Here is a 17,593-nt window from a genome sequence, read left to right as displayed (position 1 = left end):
AGGGACTGGCAGGAGCACCAGGGATTTCACACAAAGGAAGAAACACAAAGACAACAGGATACTTGTTCACATAAGAACATGGTACAGCAGGAGCATATCAGAAATATGAAATGTTAGGTTTACATATTGTTTGAATGTGCAAACCAACCCCCCCCAAAAGAGGGATCAGTGGGTGTCTCTATAGTTCAAATAAGCACCATTATGAGTCGCATCATACCTTCATTGTGGCAGTTTACCTCCCCATATGCCTTCAGACTCTCATGCACCCCCCCATCCCCCAATGAAAAGACCCTCTGTGGCTATGACTTGCCACACGTAGCCTAGAAATAACCCAAAAATAAATAAAATCACCCAAAAGGGAAAGTTCCACTTGTCTGCATCCTTCCCCCTCCACTGTCACATTTGGCACTTTATGGAGGGGGGAGGGGGTACCTGGTTATGACAGGTTCCAGCTCCCATTTTCAACCAGATGCACCATGGCGATCTGAGCCGGAAGCTTGCCCCCCCCCCCCCCCCTTTTACCCAGAGCCTTCTGGGACACTCCACAGGTCCCAGAAGACTGCAATCGATTCACACGCCACACTATGAAACTTCACTGCTGGTTTCCCTTACTTAAGATGCTGGCCCCTGCACCCGAAGCTGATTGAAGAATTGGCTCCAGTGAGGGACATCACTGGATCCCTGGACAGGTAAGTGTCCTTATATTAAAAGTCATCACCGACAGTATTTCTAGCTGCTGATTTTTTATTTTTTGGGGGGAGCCCGGAGCTCCACTTTAAATTGTTTCACTGCTATACCATATTGGTCTTCTTATACCACTGCTCCATCTAGTGGTCAGATTTGTGGTTACAGTTTTCTGTGCAGCTCTTTGTTGAAATTGAGGTTTATATGGTCCAACAATAGAAGGAACATTTAAATGTGTGAAGTGGTGATAGTTACCAGCAAAGACATTTACATAGTGAGCCTGTCATCCATTTAGAAGACCATCCACTACTTTATCCATAAGACTAGTATTAAACTCAAAAGCAAACATTTCGTATATTGCAGCTCACCAATCGTTAGATTTGGCTGCATTGGTATTCATTTTTTTTCTTTCTTTTTTTTTTACTTTTTCCCTTATTTTCATCTGTTGATCTAGCCAGTAAGTTTGTTTTGTTTTTTTGTTTTTTTTTCAAAAGAACAAGCAGTCCTTCAGATACATCAATTTGAGGGATGAGCAAATCATTAAAGTAGAATTAAAGACAATTTTTTTTTCTTCATTTTTTGGTAAAAGGAGGGTTATAACTCTGTCAAAGTTTTTTTTTTTTTTTTTTATTTGTTTTTTTTGTCCTTCTGTGCCCTATTTGTGAGATCTCCATACACTTTCTGTCCAAAAGCCAAAACAGGTGAAAGGGTTGTCACCAGAACTGGTCTCCCCATTGGAAGATTTCCCCTCTATTACTGATCTGGGGACAACCCAAAAATTTAGAATTTTCTTTCATTTCAAAGATAATCTTAAACAGGACAAATAGAGAGGGTGAATCTCATTACGGGGGACACAGACAGCAATAAAAACTGACAGGGGGTCTAATCCCTCTCCACTCTATCCAAAACCAAAAAAAAAAATCATATGTAAACGTAGGCAACTACACTATTAAAGCATGTGCTGTAAATACATTAATTAAAATACAAAACAATTGTTTTTTTTGGATGCTTCCTTAGAGCCCATTCACATTTGTTCGACTTGTCATACAACTTTGAGGTCCAAAGTCAAATGACAAGTCACACCCCATGTTTCCCAATGAGTACCATTCATATCTGTGCGACGTCAAGTAGTTCCTGCACTACTTTGGTCCCACTTTCAGGAGACTTGAGGGCCATAGACTTTAATGTAAACCCTCCAAAGTCACACCTGAATGGAATAAATGCAGCTTGTTCGCGACTTTGTAGAGAACAAATAATCATCCTTGGTCAAAGCCAAAGTTGCACTCATCCAAAGTCACATCAAGTCTCACTGTAAAGTCGCACAGTTTTGAAGTTGCACAAGTGTGAATGGAGCCTTAAAGTTTTGTGAACCCTTACATATACTCAGTGAAGTGACTAGCCTCAGGTGGAACACAGGAATGAAACAAATCCTCCTACATAAGTTGTACCCGTTTATCTGCTGTATTCTCTTCTCTACATCTGTTCAAAGTGCTGAATTTATACAACTTTTTTGAGCGGTCAGAAAAAAGAGGGCAGAGAGCAGAAATTACACACTGCAGAGCTCAGTGAGGAGAGCTCTGAGAGCTGATTGGTGGGAAGAGAGACACCACGCACAGGAACAGAGCTGAGGCTGTCAATTTGCAGGAGGTCCCTCCCTTGTCCTCTTGGTGTCAGGAAAACTTGTCAGAAGTGACTTATGCTGATCACAGAGGAGTGCAGCAGCAGACAGAAATTACACTTAGAGCTCTTAATTGCGACAAGTACACACTATAGAAGGATATACTTTGCTCGTATTCCCTTTCTGATGTTTACAGCCACTTTAGACATGTTTCTACATGCTGTGAAATTATACCCATGTGTGATCTCTTGGAGAAATAATTGCATCTATTATGGTTTTCTGATGGTCATGCACACATTAAAGAACCAATAGGCTTACAAGGTGCAGGGGTGGGGTCATGATTCGCAGTTACAGGAAAAGTCAAAATTGAAATACAAATGTAGTTGCTTAAATCTCTGAGCCAACTGGTTTATCATGCCGCAAAGTTAGGTTAACTTGTGCATTCTGAACTACAGTGGGGAAAATAATTATCTGATCCCCTGTAGATTTCATAAGTTTGCCCACTTACAAAGAAGTGAAGGGTCTATAATATTTTTTTTATCATAGTTGTATCTTAAATGATAGAGACAGAATATCAACCAGAAATCCAGAAAAAACACATGATAAAATGTTATAAATTGAGTTGCAGTTCAGTGAGTAAAACAATATTTGATCCCCAAGCAAAACTTGACTTAGTACTTGGTGGAGAAACCCTTGTTAGCAAGCACAGAGGTCAGACATTTCTTGTAGTTGGTTACCAGGTTTGCACACATCTCAGGAGGGATTTTGTCCACTCTTCTTTACAGATCTTCTCTAAATCCTTACGGTTTCTTGGCTGTCACTTGGCAACTCGAAGTTTCAGCTCCCTTTATAAATGTTCTATAAAATTAAGGTCTGGAGACTGGCTAGGCCACTCCATGCCCTTAATGTGCTTCTTCTTGAGCACTCTTTGTTGCCTTGGTGGTATGTTTTGGGTCATTGTCATGCTGGAAGACTCATCCACGACCCATCTTCAGTGTTCTGGCTGAGGGAAGAAGGTTCTCATCCAAGATTTTACAATATGTGGCCCCATCCATAGGCTCCTCAATGCGCAAAAAGTCAGCCTGTACCTTTAGCAGTGAAACCGCCCCAAAGCATAAGGTTTCCACCTACGTGATTGACTGTAGGGATGGTGTTCTTGGGGTCACAGTCAGCATTTTTCTTCCAACAAACACAGTGAGTCGAGTTAATGCCAAAGAGCTCAATTTTGGTCTCATCTAACAACAGTACTTTGTCCCAGTCCTTCTCTGAATCATTTAGATGTTCACTGGCAAACTTCAGACGGGCCTGGACATGTGTCTTCTTGAGCAGAGGGACCTTGCGGGCACTTCAGGACTTCAATCCATAGCGGCATTTTGTGTTATCTATGGTATGTTTGCTCCCAACTGCCTTGAGATCATTCACAAGCACCTTCCCATGTAGTTCTGGGCTGATCCCTCACTTTTCTCATGATCATCCTTACCCCATGAAGCGAAATCTTGCATGGAGCTCCAGACCGAGGGCGATTGATGGTTATTTTGTATTTCTTCCATTTGCAAATAATTGCTCCAACAATTGTCTCTTTCTCACCAAGCTTCTTTCTGATGGTCTTGTAGCCCATTTCAGCCTTGTGTTGGTCTACAATATTGTCTCTGACGTCCTTTGACAGCTCATTGGTCTTGCCCATGATGGTGAGGTTTGAATGAAAGCAATTCTGTGGACAGGTGTCTTTTTTTTTTTTTTACATGAGTTGTCATTAGGAGCACCTTTTTAAATTGTCAGAACTAATCTATGTACCACATGAGCACATAGCCAGTCTGTGGGAGCCAGAATTATTGTTGATTGGCAGGGGATCAAATACTTATTTTACTCACTGAACTGCAACTCAATTTCTAACATTTATATCGTGTTTTTTCTGGATTTTTGGTTGATATTCTGTCTTTATCATTTAAAATACACCTATGATAAAAATTATTGACTCTCTATTTCTTTGTAGGTGGGAAAACTTACAAAGTATGCAGGAGATCAAATAATTATTTTCTGCATTGTATGTAAAGGATATAAAACAAAGTGAACACTCTGACAGTTATGGTGCTGAACTGTGACAAGCAATATACTTTCATTATGTGTGGAATTGCTTTGTAAACCCTTCTGTCTTTCTTCCTGTGTTTTTTAGGAGCATGGGTAAAGAGCAGCCTAGGCATCATAAAGCAGGAGGGAAACCAGCTGACCTGGACTTACATTGCCCCACAGATGGGATATTGGGTTGCTGCCATGTCTCCTTCACACCCAGGTATGGTTTTTTTATACTGTTACCATATATTGCTAATGTTGGCCCCTTTCTGTCTGGTCAGGTCTGTTTGTCAGTTTTGCAGGTGGACCTGACCAGAAGCTCCATTATAATTTATAGACTGCTGGATTCAAACAGACTTACATCTGTTTACATTTGCTTACCTCCAACAGGGTGTATTTAAAAAAAAAAGGGGGGGGGGGGCGTTCTGTCTCTTTTTCCGTTTTTACGGACCTAAACCTGACACAGTGGAGGTAGTTTGAGGTAGACGGGATGCAAGTCTGTCTACATCCGGCTGCCCGTAGATCTATTGAATACTAATGTTTATAGATAAAATTGGTCCAGGGAATATATGATTGCCTCTTGGGGGATCAGGAAGGGATTTTTTTTTCACCTGCTGAAGCAAATTGAATCATGCTTTATTGGGGTTTCCGTGCCTTCCTCAGGATAAACTGTAGGTATAGGATTGTGTATATGGAGGTGTGTTCTATTTTTGTGTGTGTGTTTTTGTTTTGTTTCTTTTCTCTGTGGGTTGAACTAGATGGATTTTTTCGTCTTTTTTTTTTTTTTTCTAGTTTGTATTTTAAAATGAAGTAAAAAATGAACGGAAACAATGTCACTGAGTGACATCCATACCATTCTGATCCAGTTCAGCCTGGGATCTGTTCATCCCTCCCTTTCTAACCAGACACAACCTGTGTGAAAGGAGTCTGTTTTTTTTTATACTATTTTTTTTTTCCTGTTTTCTTTTTAAAAATCTTATATTTTAGATTGTTTGATATTTCTGTGCTTTTTTTTTTTTAAATGTTTTACTTTTTGTTTTATAAGAGGTATTGTTCCAACCTGAAAATACACACTGGTCTTAAAGCTCCACTCCAGACAGATTAAAAAATAGTTGAATTCACATTCTAGATATGTAATAGGTGTAGGTGATCTATCAGCACCACATCCCAATAATAGATACATGGAACAAAGGAAAAAAAAAAAAACAAAAACAAAGAAAAAATTATATTCTCCTTGGGGTGCAAAGGTGGCTGAAGAGTGAGGTGTATACATCCGGGAACTTGTACTGCCTGAAATAGGATATCTTATTGTCACCTGGAGCTTTGCAATTTAACCCACAATAGTGTATCCGGTACATTTTTTTCTTTTCACGTATGCAGCCTGGTGATATATAGTCAATCGTATATTTAAGGTTGGGTTGGCCTCTCTCCCCTCTCTGTTAGAAAGGGTGTCCCTGGGCTTCCTTTGGGAGGGCGCATCTGGATACTCTTTCCAGTTTCCTCGTCTCATCAAGTTGTGTTGCGTAGGTTTGATGATCATCAGTAGTGGTGCACCGAAATGAAAATTCTAGTATTGAAACCAAAAATTCAGGATGCATTTGGCCGAAAACCGAAATGGACAGGTTTTAATTATCTTTTTTTTTTTTAATTTAATTAATGTGGCTGGCAATTTTGAATTGAAGTCACTAGGGGGTGTATTTGCATTGAAGCCAATGGAGACGCACCTTTGCATGAAAGTCTATGAGGCACAATTTACGTCTCGAGGGGGCATTTTGCATCAGAAGCAATAGGGACACGACTTTGCATGAAAGTCTGAGACGCAATTTTGCATTGAAGTCACTAGGAGGCGTTTTTGCATGAAAGTCTATGAGACGTGACTTTGTATCTATCGGCGCCTTTTTTCTTATCGGCAAAATGCCGATAACCCTATTTTCGGCCAATATGTTTTGGTCGCCGATATATCAGTGCATCCCTAACCATCAATATTGTATACCCTAATCAAGTCCCTGAAGAAGCCTACCCAGTGAAATGCGTTGGAAGAAGCCACTTTCCTTTTTTTTACTCTCATCAATACATTTTACTATGTTACGTATTTGATTGAGGAAGGTGTTATGGGGTTCACTGATCTCTTCATGAGATACTGTATATTTACAGTTTTTATGGATGTATTTTCTGGTTTTATTATTTGGTAATAAAACCATTTTATGTTTTATAAAGAGCATGGATGAGTATTCTTCCTAAGGGCGAAATAGCACCCTAAGTCACAAAACTATTTTCTTTGTTTCACCTTTGCATTTATTAATACATCTTTATTATTTTTTTTCTTAATGTAAGCAGTGTAAGGAGCTGAATGTGACTTGGTATCACTGTAGTCTTTGTATCGCAGAGCTCAGACTGGGAGAAGGAAAAGCAGCACAAGGAGCCAGTCAGTTGTGCTGCAGTGCTCATGTACTAAGAAAGGACAGAGATGAGCTCATCGGTCTGCTGCTTCTCTGTTTACTGGTCAGTCACAGTTTAGTGAACCAATGAGAAGAGAGGGCAGGGCTGAGCCACAGCTCCATGTGTGAATGGACACACAGAGCAGCGGCTGGGGAGTGTGCATGCTTGGGTACTCCCCATAGCAAGCTGCACATCGCTGGATCAAGAGGGGGCTTAGGTGAGTATTGGGGGGGGGGGGGGGGGGTGCTGCACACAGAAGGTTTTTTTACCTTTCATGCATAGAATACATGAAGATAAACAAACCTTGAGCTTTTACAACCACTTTAATGTCCAAGCCTGTAAATGCGCCTAGCTAGACACTTTTACAGGTGTCAGGTTTTTTTTTCTGCCAAAATGCTGCTGCCAGGAAAAGACTTCTAGGAGAGTTTGCAAAACATGCTTTGTGCATGAGACCTTAGAGCTGAGCGATCCTGTGTAAATTCTGCACTTTGAGTGGATGTAGGGGAAATATAGCGTAGATAAAGAGGTACAACTTATGTAGGAGGATTGGTTTCATCTCTGCATATCACCTGAGGCTAGTCACTTTTACTGGGTATATGGGTAATTGCTGTAGAGATGAAAACTGGTCTAGTGCAATGCCAAGAGGGCTTTGCTGTGTGGCAGAGATGTGTAAATTTCAAAACTGGATGGGTAGGAACAGGGGCGGACTGACAACTCATGGGGCCCCTGGGCAATAGGGGATCATGGGGCCCCTGTGTCCTTTCCCAAACTCAAAAAAGCCTATGAAAAAGGTACCAGGGGCATCTCATGGGGCCCCCTACTGACCTCGGGCAGTGCCCAAGTTTCCAAATGGTCACTCCGCCCCTGGGTAGGAATACAAATCCTTTCATGCAGATTTTTTTTAATAGTGTGCTGTTGGATTATTCTTGTAGAAATGGTTTGGCTGTCTGTAAAGCCACTCAATTGCTTCTACACGCTGTAGAAGATGCGGCCCCACTGCTAGACGCCGTGTTATAGCTTGATGGTCACCACACCAGCCAGGAAAGTGGTATTTTCATAGGGATGCTGTGACATGCAGTGAGCTGCATGGTGACAGTGGTGAAGGAGCAACCCCTGGGTTCTGAATGCAGAGCAGAAGCCGCTCGGCACAGGACCTGGAGGGTCGCGGTGATCACTGGAGCAGCACTGATTAGTACAATGATTGTCATCTTCCCAAGAGATTTGCAATACGCATGCTTGTGCCAAGCTGGACGATGTAACCATGCAATAAAGATCATACCTGGACTTCAGCTTTGAATGAAACATTGGAAGGTCTGTAAATATTTATGATTTTTCTGCTGTGCTTTTCAGATCCAGTGGTGACACCGGACATTACAAGTTACCATACGCTCTTCCTCTTGGCCATACTAGGAGGCATTGTATTCATCCTCCTGGTCCTGTTCTGTCTATTGCTGTATTACTGCAGGTAAGACTATACTGCAAATCTTTGACATTTATCCAGTAATATAGTTCAAGTCATGTCATTGTACAGTCGAGTCGCCTCAGTCTAGGTTCACACCTAAGCATTTTGCGGAAACGCACTACAGTCCATTTATCATGAATTCCTGTGGGACATGTTCACATCTCCGCGTTTTCATCTCGTGCTTTTTTTTGGAAAGGGTCAGGGACTTTTTTTAAAAGTTCAATAGACTTCAATGGAGACGCTGCAGAAATGCATGTAGTGCGTTTTTTATGTGTTTTAATCTGCCCAGCATCAAGTTGGGGGGGGAGACCCCCCCCCCCCACACACACACATACACAAAACCAGGGGTGGGCAAACTTTTTGACTTGAGGGCCGCAATGGGTTCATATATTGGACCCGGGGGCCGGACCAAGAGTAGATGAATGATGTGTATGTGTCATCCATAGTAAGTATAGTAATATTCCCCCATAGTAAGCATAGTAATTCATCCCCCATATAGTAATTCATCCCCCATATAGTAATTCATCCCCCATATAGTAATTCATCCCCCCTATAGTAATTCATCCCCCCTATAGTAATTCATTCCCCCTATAGTAATTCATTCCCCATATAGTAATTCATCCCCCCTATAGTAATTCATCCCCCATATAGTAATTCATCCCCCCTATAGTAATTCATCCCCCCTATAGTAATTCATTCCCCATATTAATTCATCCCCCATATTAAGTCCCCAAGTCCCCCCTGTGTCAATTCACCTACCTTTGCTCCGCGCGTTCCTCTCGCCGTGTTCCCGCGCCGTTCCGGTCTTCAGGGCGGACTGTGAGAGGAGCCTAGCTCCCCTCACGTTCGTCACGCTGCCCCGCCTACACACATCCTGACAGCCATCCTGACAGTATCGCGCTCCGCGGGCCGGATTAAAAGGTCAACCGGGCCGTATACGGCCCGCGGGCCGTAGTTTGCCCATTGCTGCACAAAACTCATGTGCAAAAACACACTGCAGAAACGGAACAAACACAAACTGCTTAGTTGTGAACCTAGCCTAACACTGGTGGAAAAAAAGCAGACAAGGGCGCACTCTCATCGTGCAGTACCATGGTACACCATGTATTTATTATATAGACAAATGGATGTATACTCACAAACCAACAAAAATTAAAAGCAGAATATGTGGTCCGCAATGACAGTCAATACAATGCTGTACCCTTTATAGGGATAAGCTGACGCGTTTCGGGAGATGAACCCCCTTCCTCAGAGCTCACAGTACGTATGTGTCTCAAGCATAGTGCCCTATTTTAACAGACCTGGGTCCCTTTACTAGTTTTGGCTCAGGGTTTCTGAGCTTCAATCCTATACACATTGCTAGCAGTTTTATCAGCCCTGCCTGAGCTCCCCTCTACACTACAGAATACCCCCTCATCTCCCTAAGATAAGGGGAGGTGTTCTGTAGTCCAGAGGAGAGCAAGGCTGACAACATTGCTTGGAAATTCAGTGCAGCAGATGCACTGAGCCGGATTTAAAATGTGAAAAGCTTAACTGAACAAAGTGTTTGAATATTTACTACAATTATCTGATCATGTGAAAAGTAAATTTGCATTTGCTTTGAATACTCAGTCATATGCTGATGCTTTTCACATGCTTGGATAGTTAAAGTGAATATTCACCCAATTTATGTTTACTAAATCAGCCTGTCTGTGCTTTCAATTCAGACACAGTTAGGAGCTCACTGGATTTCTGCAGGATCAAAATATATCTTTCAGTACTTGCAGAGTTTTTAACCACTTGACCTCCAGACCATTTACCCCGCTTCATGGCCAGGCCATTTTTTGCTTTTTGGCACTGTAACTGACAATTGTATAGTCATGCAACGCTGTACACAAATGAGATTTATATCTTTTTTAGTTTAGAGCTTTCTTTTGGAAGTGTTATCCTGGGGTTTCCTACATAGAACAACAAGTCGTCTGCGAAGGCAGCAACTTTATGTTCCGTATCTCCTATCAGGATTCCCTTTACGTCTCTATTCAATCTTATTGTTGACAATAGAGGTTCTAGAGATATAACATACAGCAATGGGGACAATGGGCATCCCTGTCTTGTTCCGTTTGACATCTCAATGGGTTCTGACCTCTCCCCATTTACCCCAATGACCACCGAGGGGTATCTGTACAGCTTTCCTATCCACTCTCTCATCCTAGGCCCGATTCCCAAAGCTTCCAGAGTATCCATCATGAATCTCCAGTTTACCCTATCAAACGCTTTTTCAGCATCTATAGACAGTAGTACCACCGGTTCTTTTCCCTTTTTACTCTTTTGGATTAGCATCAATGATCGTACTCCATTATCTTTTCCTTCCCTCCCTGGAACAAAACCCACCTGATCCTCATGTATCCATCCAGGCATTAGCTCTTTCAATCTGTTTGCTAGGACTTTTGCGTACAGCTTAGTATCTGTGTTCAATAGTGAAATAGGTCTATAGCTAGAACACTGAGAGGGATCTTTTCCCTCTTTCTGAATGAGCACGAGTTGGGCTTGTAATGATTCTCTTCTTACTTCCATCTCTCCACCTAGTGCATTCATGTAGTTTTTGAGTTTTGGTACTAAGATTTCACAAAATTTTTTATAGTATCTCACTGTATAACCATCTGGACCTGGGCTTTTCCCCGACACTGTCCCCTTTAATGCTAGTTTTATTTCTTCCTGTGAGATATCTGCATCTAGGGAGTTTAGTTGATCCTCATTTAATTTTAATAACCTAGCCATTTCCAGATATTTCTTTCTTTTCTGATTTTTCTCACTGTCTATAGTTTCTGAACCTTCCAAGGGGCTTATATTGTACAGTTTCCTGTAATATTCTATGAAGGCTTTGGTGATATCTTTATTTGAGTGTTTCATGTTTCCTTTAGCATCTTTTATTTTTTCTATATAATTTCTATTTTTCTTTTTCCTCAAGGCTCTCATCAGATACTTTCCAGGTCTTTCTCCCCATCTATATCTCTCACTTAAAACTCTATTATATACTTTTCTCCTCTCCTCTTCTATCATTTCTTTCAGTTCTTCCTTCTGTTTTTTTAACTTCAGCTCTATTTCTTTTGTTATTCTATTCTTATGTATTTGTTCTAATTTACCTATTTCTTCTAAGAGCTCATTCATTTTCTCCCTTCTTTCTTTTTTCTTTCTTGCCCCAATCGCCATTAATATTCCTCTTATATAAGCTTTATGTGCCTCCCACACTGTGGCTGTTGACACCTCCCCTGTCTGATTCTCCTTAAAAAAGCGTTCGATCTCCTCCCCTATTTTCTGAGCTATTTCCCTTTCCACTAAAAGTGTCTCATTCAATTTCCATCCCAGCCCTCCGCTTTTCCTTCTCCCCCATTCCATTTTCATAGTAACTGGAGCGTGGTCTGACAAAGATATTGTCTCTATGTCTACCTGGGTCAGGTGGTCAATTAATTGATGTTCTATTAATATATAATCTAATCTTGAATATCTCTTATGCATATTTGAGAAAAAAGTATAATCTCTATCTTGCATGTGTGTAATTCTCCAGGCATCTACCAATTGACTTATGTGTAGTTCTTTTTTCAATAATTTCAGGGCCTTACTTCCTTCTGTCTTTATATGGGAGGTGGCGTCCCTTTGTGGGTCCATACAAAAATTAAAGTCCCCTGCCAGGATCAAACGTCCTTTTTTAAAGTCCATCAACTTCCTCAACACCTTTTTCAGATACTCCTCCGGTTTTTTATTAGGACAGTAAATGTTAGCCAGTGTACACTCGATCTCCTGTAACTTGCCCCTTAAGAACAAAAATCTCCCATCTGGGTCTGTTTTTCTGTCTTCCAACTCGAACCTAACGTTCTTTGCCAGGCCTATTGCTACCCCTTTTGCTCTTTTAACCGGGGAATCTGCATAATACCATGTTGGGTGATTTTTAGACCTCAGCCTAACATTTGAACTTATCTCAAGATGTGTCTCCTGTAAAAATATCACTGAGGCATCTCTATGGTGTAATTCTTTAAATAATCTATATCTTTTCCCGGGACAGTTCAACCCATTTATGTTATATGTTATAAACTGAATCTCTTCCATCTTCCTTAAATTTCCTCTTTTCTCCTCCATCTATATTTTTTATTTCTCTCTCCTTCTCCCTTCTCACTTGCTTTTATATCATCTTTTATTTTGCAGAAAAAACAACCTCCCTCTCCCATTTCCCACCCTTCCAACCCTCCAACCCCCTCCCTCCCCCCTCCCCTCCCCCCTCCCCTCCCCCCTCTTTTTAGGCCTAACATTTGCCTACTAATCATTTATGGATTAAAAATCCACCTTTGATTTGGTCCTTGGGCTAAGACTCCGTCCATGGACGACTTTCCCCTTGTCTAACCTCCCCATAACCTCCCAAGCCTCCCTGGATTTATCACCGGCAGAAAAGAGAAGAAAAAAAAAAAAAAAAAAAGAAGAAAAAATCCATAACTAAGGCAATAGAGTGGGGGTAGAAGGTGAGAGGAGGAGAAAAAAAAAAAAAAAAAAACCTCTCTCTTTCCCCATCCCTCTCCCCCCCTCCACCTCTCCCCCCCACACATTGCCAGTTCTCTTTTCTCTTCGCTCTACTTTCTCATTGTTCTTCTTCCCAGCCAGGGATTTCCGTTCTTTGAATTTTTAAACTATCACAAAAATTTTTCATATCTTCTGGAAACCTAAGGTATGCTGTAGTCCCATTTTTCCATCCTATTAAACATTCGGGAGTCCCCCATCTATATTGCACATTTTGTTCTTTCAACCTTTCCAGTAGGGGTCTCAAAGTTCTCCTTCTCCACAAAGTCTCTGGAGCCAGATCCGCATATATCTGTATGTCTCCTCCTTCATACTTAATTACTGATTTTCCCTTAGTCTTCTTCCAGATTTTTTCTTTGTCCCGAAGTTCATAGAATTTAACAATTATATCTCTCGGCCTTTCTTTCCCCAGGTTTCTCAGGATTTTTCCTTTTCTAAAGGTTCCTTCTATTTTAGACCTTTCCATTTCAGAGCTGTCTGTTATAATGTTAAATATTTTACAAACCACCTCTTGCAGACTTTCTCCCTTTAAGTTTTCTGAGACCCCACGTATCAAGATGTTTCTTTTCCTGTCTTTATTTTCTTGTATCTCAGCCTTATATAACAGTTTTTCTTGGATTTTCCCTATATTAGTTAGTTCTTTTTCAAGTTCAGAGATAGCCTGGGTCTGACCTTTAACTTTCTCCTCCGTTTCCTCAACTCTCTCCAAGAGGTGTCCCAGATCACTGCGAATGTTTACCATTTCTTGTTTTATTGTTTTCTCCAGTTCTTTAAACATTTCTGCCATTTCCTTTTTATTAGGTATTTGTAGGTCTTTTTCCGCCTCTGTATTGCCTGATATTTGCTGGTTACTAGTATCAGGGCCTATTGATACTCTAGGGCTTCTTTCCATACTAAGGTCTGCTTCTCCTTTTTCAGGTCTGCTCTGAGGTCTTTCTGGGGTTACGTTTCCTTGGGATGTATATTTTTTAATTGTGCCAGTCTGGGACCCTTTAAGCCCACTTCCTTTTACATTCTTGTTTTTCATCTTTCTCTGTGGCGCTTATCCTTCTTATAGTCCTTTATAAATTTGTGGGTAGGGCGGGATATTATTTCTTTAAACTTTCAAGTCTCTGCCCTGTCCCCCTGCTGGTTTTTCTCCTTCTCTTCTCTTCCTCCTCTTCCTTCACCCCTCTCCCCCTCCTTCCCCCCGAGCCTCTCCTCTTCTCTCTGCGAGCCTCTTCCACCTTTTATACAGTCTCTAGGGGTCCCCCCTTTCATATACACTCTATTTCTTGGATGTCAGCCTAATAAATCTTCAAATGCAATTCACATCTGTCACTCACCCTCCTCCTATGTCTTCTTCCAGTGAGTGCCTTTTCGGTCGATTCCTCTGAGGGTCTGTTCATGGGGGGGAACTCCCCAGGGTCTCTTCAGACTCCTTGTCCAGGTCTCAATGGTTCTCCTTCCACATTCTTTTAGGCTCCTGGGTTACTAGGGGGATAGGGGGAGAGTGTGTCGGCCCCCGGCAAACAGGTCGGCGCTGCTCTCTCCCCGCAAAACGCCGGCCGGCCGGCTTCCTGATCTCCCAGAGGTGCCTTGCGGCCGGTCACGTGATCGCGCCGGCCCCTCTCGTCTCCCAGCGTCCAGGGACTCTCTCTTCCCCAGTCACCAGCCGCTCCTCTCTCTTCCCTCACCCGCATCTGTCTCTCCTCCGCCGGGAGCCTTCAGACCGGGTAAGTCCCCCGCCGCAGGGCTCTAACATGCCCCAGGGGATAAGCTTGGAGGCCTGGGGAGGTCAGACAACGGAGCTCCGTCCACGAGCTCCTACATTGAGCTCTCCCCTGCCGCCATCATTAAAAAGAGTTTGTGAAACCCCAGGATAACACTTCCAAACTTAATGAAGTCACTAAAGGAGTACGGAGAACTATCAAATTTAAAGATAAATCCAACAAAAACGGAGATTCTAAATATAAACATCTTAAAAAACGAAAAAGAAAAGATACAAAAAGAATTTCCCTTTAAATGGAAAGACAGAGATATAAAATATCTAGGAGTAAAACTCACAGCCTCACATAAACATCTATATAAACTAAACTATATTACACTGATTAATGAGATTAGAGATGAATTAAAAAGATTGGAGGGAGGAACCCTGACATGGATGGGTCGTATTAATCTGGTAAAAATGGTAATAGTACCAAAAATCATATATAGATATCAAATGATCCCAATTAAACTCCCAGAGATTTTCTTTAAAATAATTAAGAAATTGATAACAAGATACATATGGAGGAATAAAAAACCAAGACTGTCATACGAACTGCTAAGTAGGAGGAAAGAAAGAGGGGGTTTAGGGCTCCCAGACTTTAAAAGATATTACAAAGCGGTAATACTGGCAAGAACCATAGATTGGATATTTAATAATAAAAAAAGCTGGGTGAGAATAGAGAATGAACTCAGTGGAATAGACTTGGGAAGAATGATATGGGTGCCAACACAGTATAGGGGTTTAAATGACAATGTAAATACATACACTTTGAATGTTTTAAAGATTTGGGATAACTTACACAGAAGTATGAAATGGACTTTTAATTCTACACTGATTCCACTAAAAAATACAGAGTTTTTCCCCCCAGGTAGAGAAGAAATAGGAGGGAAGTGGTTTAAAAAAGATAAGGTGCAATTAGGAGATATCTTGGTGGGAGACGAAATAGGAGCATTTGGCGAATTGAAAAAAAAAGAGGGAGAGATTTTCACTAAATTAGACGAATGGCGGTATTTCCAATTGAGGTGTTTTGTCGGAAGTTTGCCAAGACCTTTAAGGACAAGAGACAATTGGAACTTGTTCGAAAAGACATTGGGAACACAAGGTGATGGGAAACACGGGATTGCTAGAGTTTATAAAATACTCACTGAACTAGACACAAACACGAAACCAACATACCTAACAAAATGGGAAATGGATATGGGAGTTGTGATAGATGAGGAAAAGCAGAGGAGAATGTATAGATTAACTCACGAAAATGTCTCTATGAGAGAAGTAGAGATGAACTATAAGTGTTTGACAAGATGGCACATTTCACCAATAGTAGAAAATAAGATGTGTGGAGAGAGTACACCGCTGTGTTGGAGGGGATGCGGAGAAATAGGCACAATATACCATATTTGGTGGGGATGCCCAAAAATCCAGATATTCTGGAAAACAATAATCCACTTAATAAGAAAATTGACAGGAATAGATATAAATCTAGATCCAGAAGTATGTATCTTGCACATCACGGATATAACGGTAAATAAATATAAAAAATCAGGGATATGGTACTATATAAACGCTGCAAAAGCCCTGATACCCAAGTTCTGGAGGCAAATAGAGGCACCAAAGGAAGAGGACTGGATTGAAAGAGTCGAGCAGATTAAAAAGATGGAAAGGTTGTGCCATACCCAAGAAGATAAGATGGAGGTTTATTATGGGAAATGGGAGAACTGGGAAAAAGCTAGATTATATATGAGATGTAGGAAAGAATAAAGATAACAGAAAAATTTCCACTTGCTGATACAAGAAGACGCAGAGAAAAGATAGAATAGGCAGAGGGGATACGGGGTGGGGGGTGGAGAAGGGGGGGAAAGGTTGCATAGAGTATATAAAGTAGAAATGTTGGTTAATATAATATTATAGAATATATTTTTATATATATATATTTATATTGTGATGATGAAATGTAATTAAAATGGAAAATTAATAAATATTTAAATTAAAAAAATAAAAGAGCTTTCTTTTGGTGGTTTTTGATCACCACAGGGTTTTTTTATTTTTTGCCCTATAAATGGAAAAAAAAAAATTTTTTTTTACTTATTGCTATAAAACATTTCCAATAAAAACATTATTTTAAATCAATTTTTGTTTCATACATTTTGGCCAAAAGGTGTTCTGCTACATATTTTTGGTACAAAAAAATTCCCAGTAAGCATATATTGATTGGTTTGCATGAAAGTTATACCATCTACAAACTATGGTGTATATATCTTTTATTTATTTATTTGTACTAGTAATGGTGATGATCAGTGACTTACAGTGAGGAACAGAAGTATTTGAACACCCTGCGATTTTGCACGTTCTCCCACTTAGAAATCACGGAGGGGTCTAAAATTCACATTGTAGGTGCATTCCCACTCTGAGAGACAGAATTTAAAAACAAATTCAGGAAATCACATTGTATGATTTTTAAAGAATTTGTCTTGCACTGCTGAACATAAGTGTTTGAACACCTGAGAAAATCAGTGTTAATATTTGGTACAGAAGCCTTTGTTTGCAATTACAGAGGTCAAACATTTCCTGTAGTTCTTGACCAGGTTTGCACACACTGCAACAGGGATTTTGGCCAACTCCTCCACACAGATCTCTTCTAGATCTGTCAGGTTTCGGGGCTGTCGCTGAGCAACACGGAGTTTCAGCTCCCTCCAAAGATGTTCTATTGGATTTAGGTCTGGAGACTGGCTAGGCCACTCCAGAACCTTGATATGCTTCTTACGGAGCCACTCCTTGGTTATCCTGGCTGTGTGCTTCGGGTCGTTGTCATGTTGGATGACCCAGCCACGACCCATCTTCAATGCTCTGACTGAGGGAAGGAGGTTGTTGCTCAAAATCTCACAATAAATGGCCCCATTCATCCTCTCCTTAATACAGTGCAGTCGTCCTGTCCCCTTCGCAGAAAAGCACCCCCAAAGCATGATGTTACCACCACCATGCTTCACAGTAGGCATGGTGTTCTTGGGATGCAACTCATCCTTCTTTT

General features: G+C 41.0%; 1 protein-coding gene across 1 annotated transcript in view; it reads left to right on the top strand.

Moving 5' to 3' along the window:
* The window catches only part of FAM171A1 (family with sequence similarity 171 member A1), a 209,170-nt gene that overhangs the window by 176,094 nt on the left and 15,483 nt on the right, over positions 1-17,593 (top strand). The window contains exons 6-7 of the mRNA XM_089666314.1: positions 4,476-4,592; positions 8,162-8,276. Of these exons, the coding sequence (XP_089522440.1) occupies positions 4,476-4,592; positions 8,162-8,276 (232 nt within the window). The remainder of the gene's footprint in view (positions 1-4,475; positions 4,593-8,161; positions 8,277-17,593) is intronic.

The sequence above is a fragment of the Staurois parvus genome, unplaced genomic scaffold (genome assembly GCF_062004578.1).
Source record: "Staurois parvus isolate SC_StPar_1 unplaced genomic scaffold, SC_StPar_1.0 ptg000051l, whole genome shotgun sequence".
In the NCBI taxonomy this organism is placed as follows: Eukaryota; Metazoa; Chordata; class Amphibia; order Anura; family Ranidae; genus Staurois; species Staurois parvus.
This window is presented reverse-complemented; position numbering and strand designations above follow the sequence as displayed.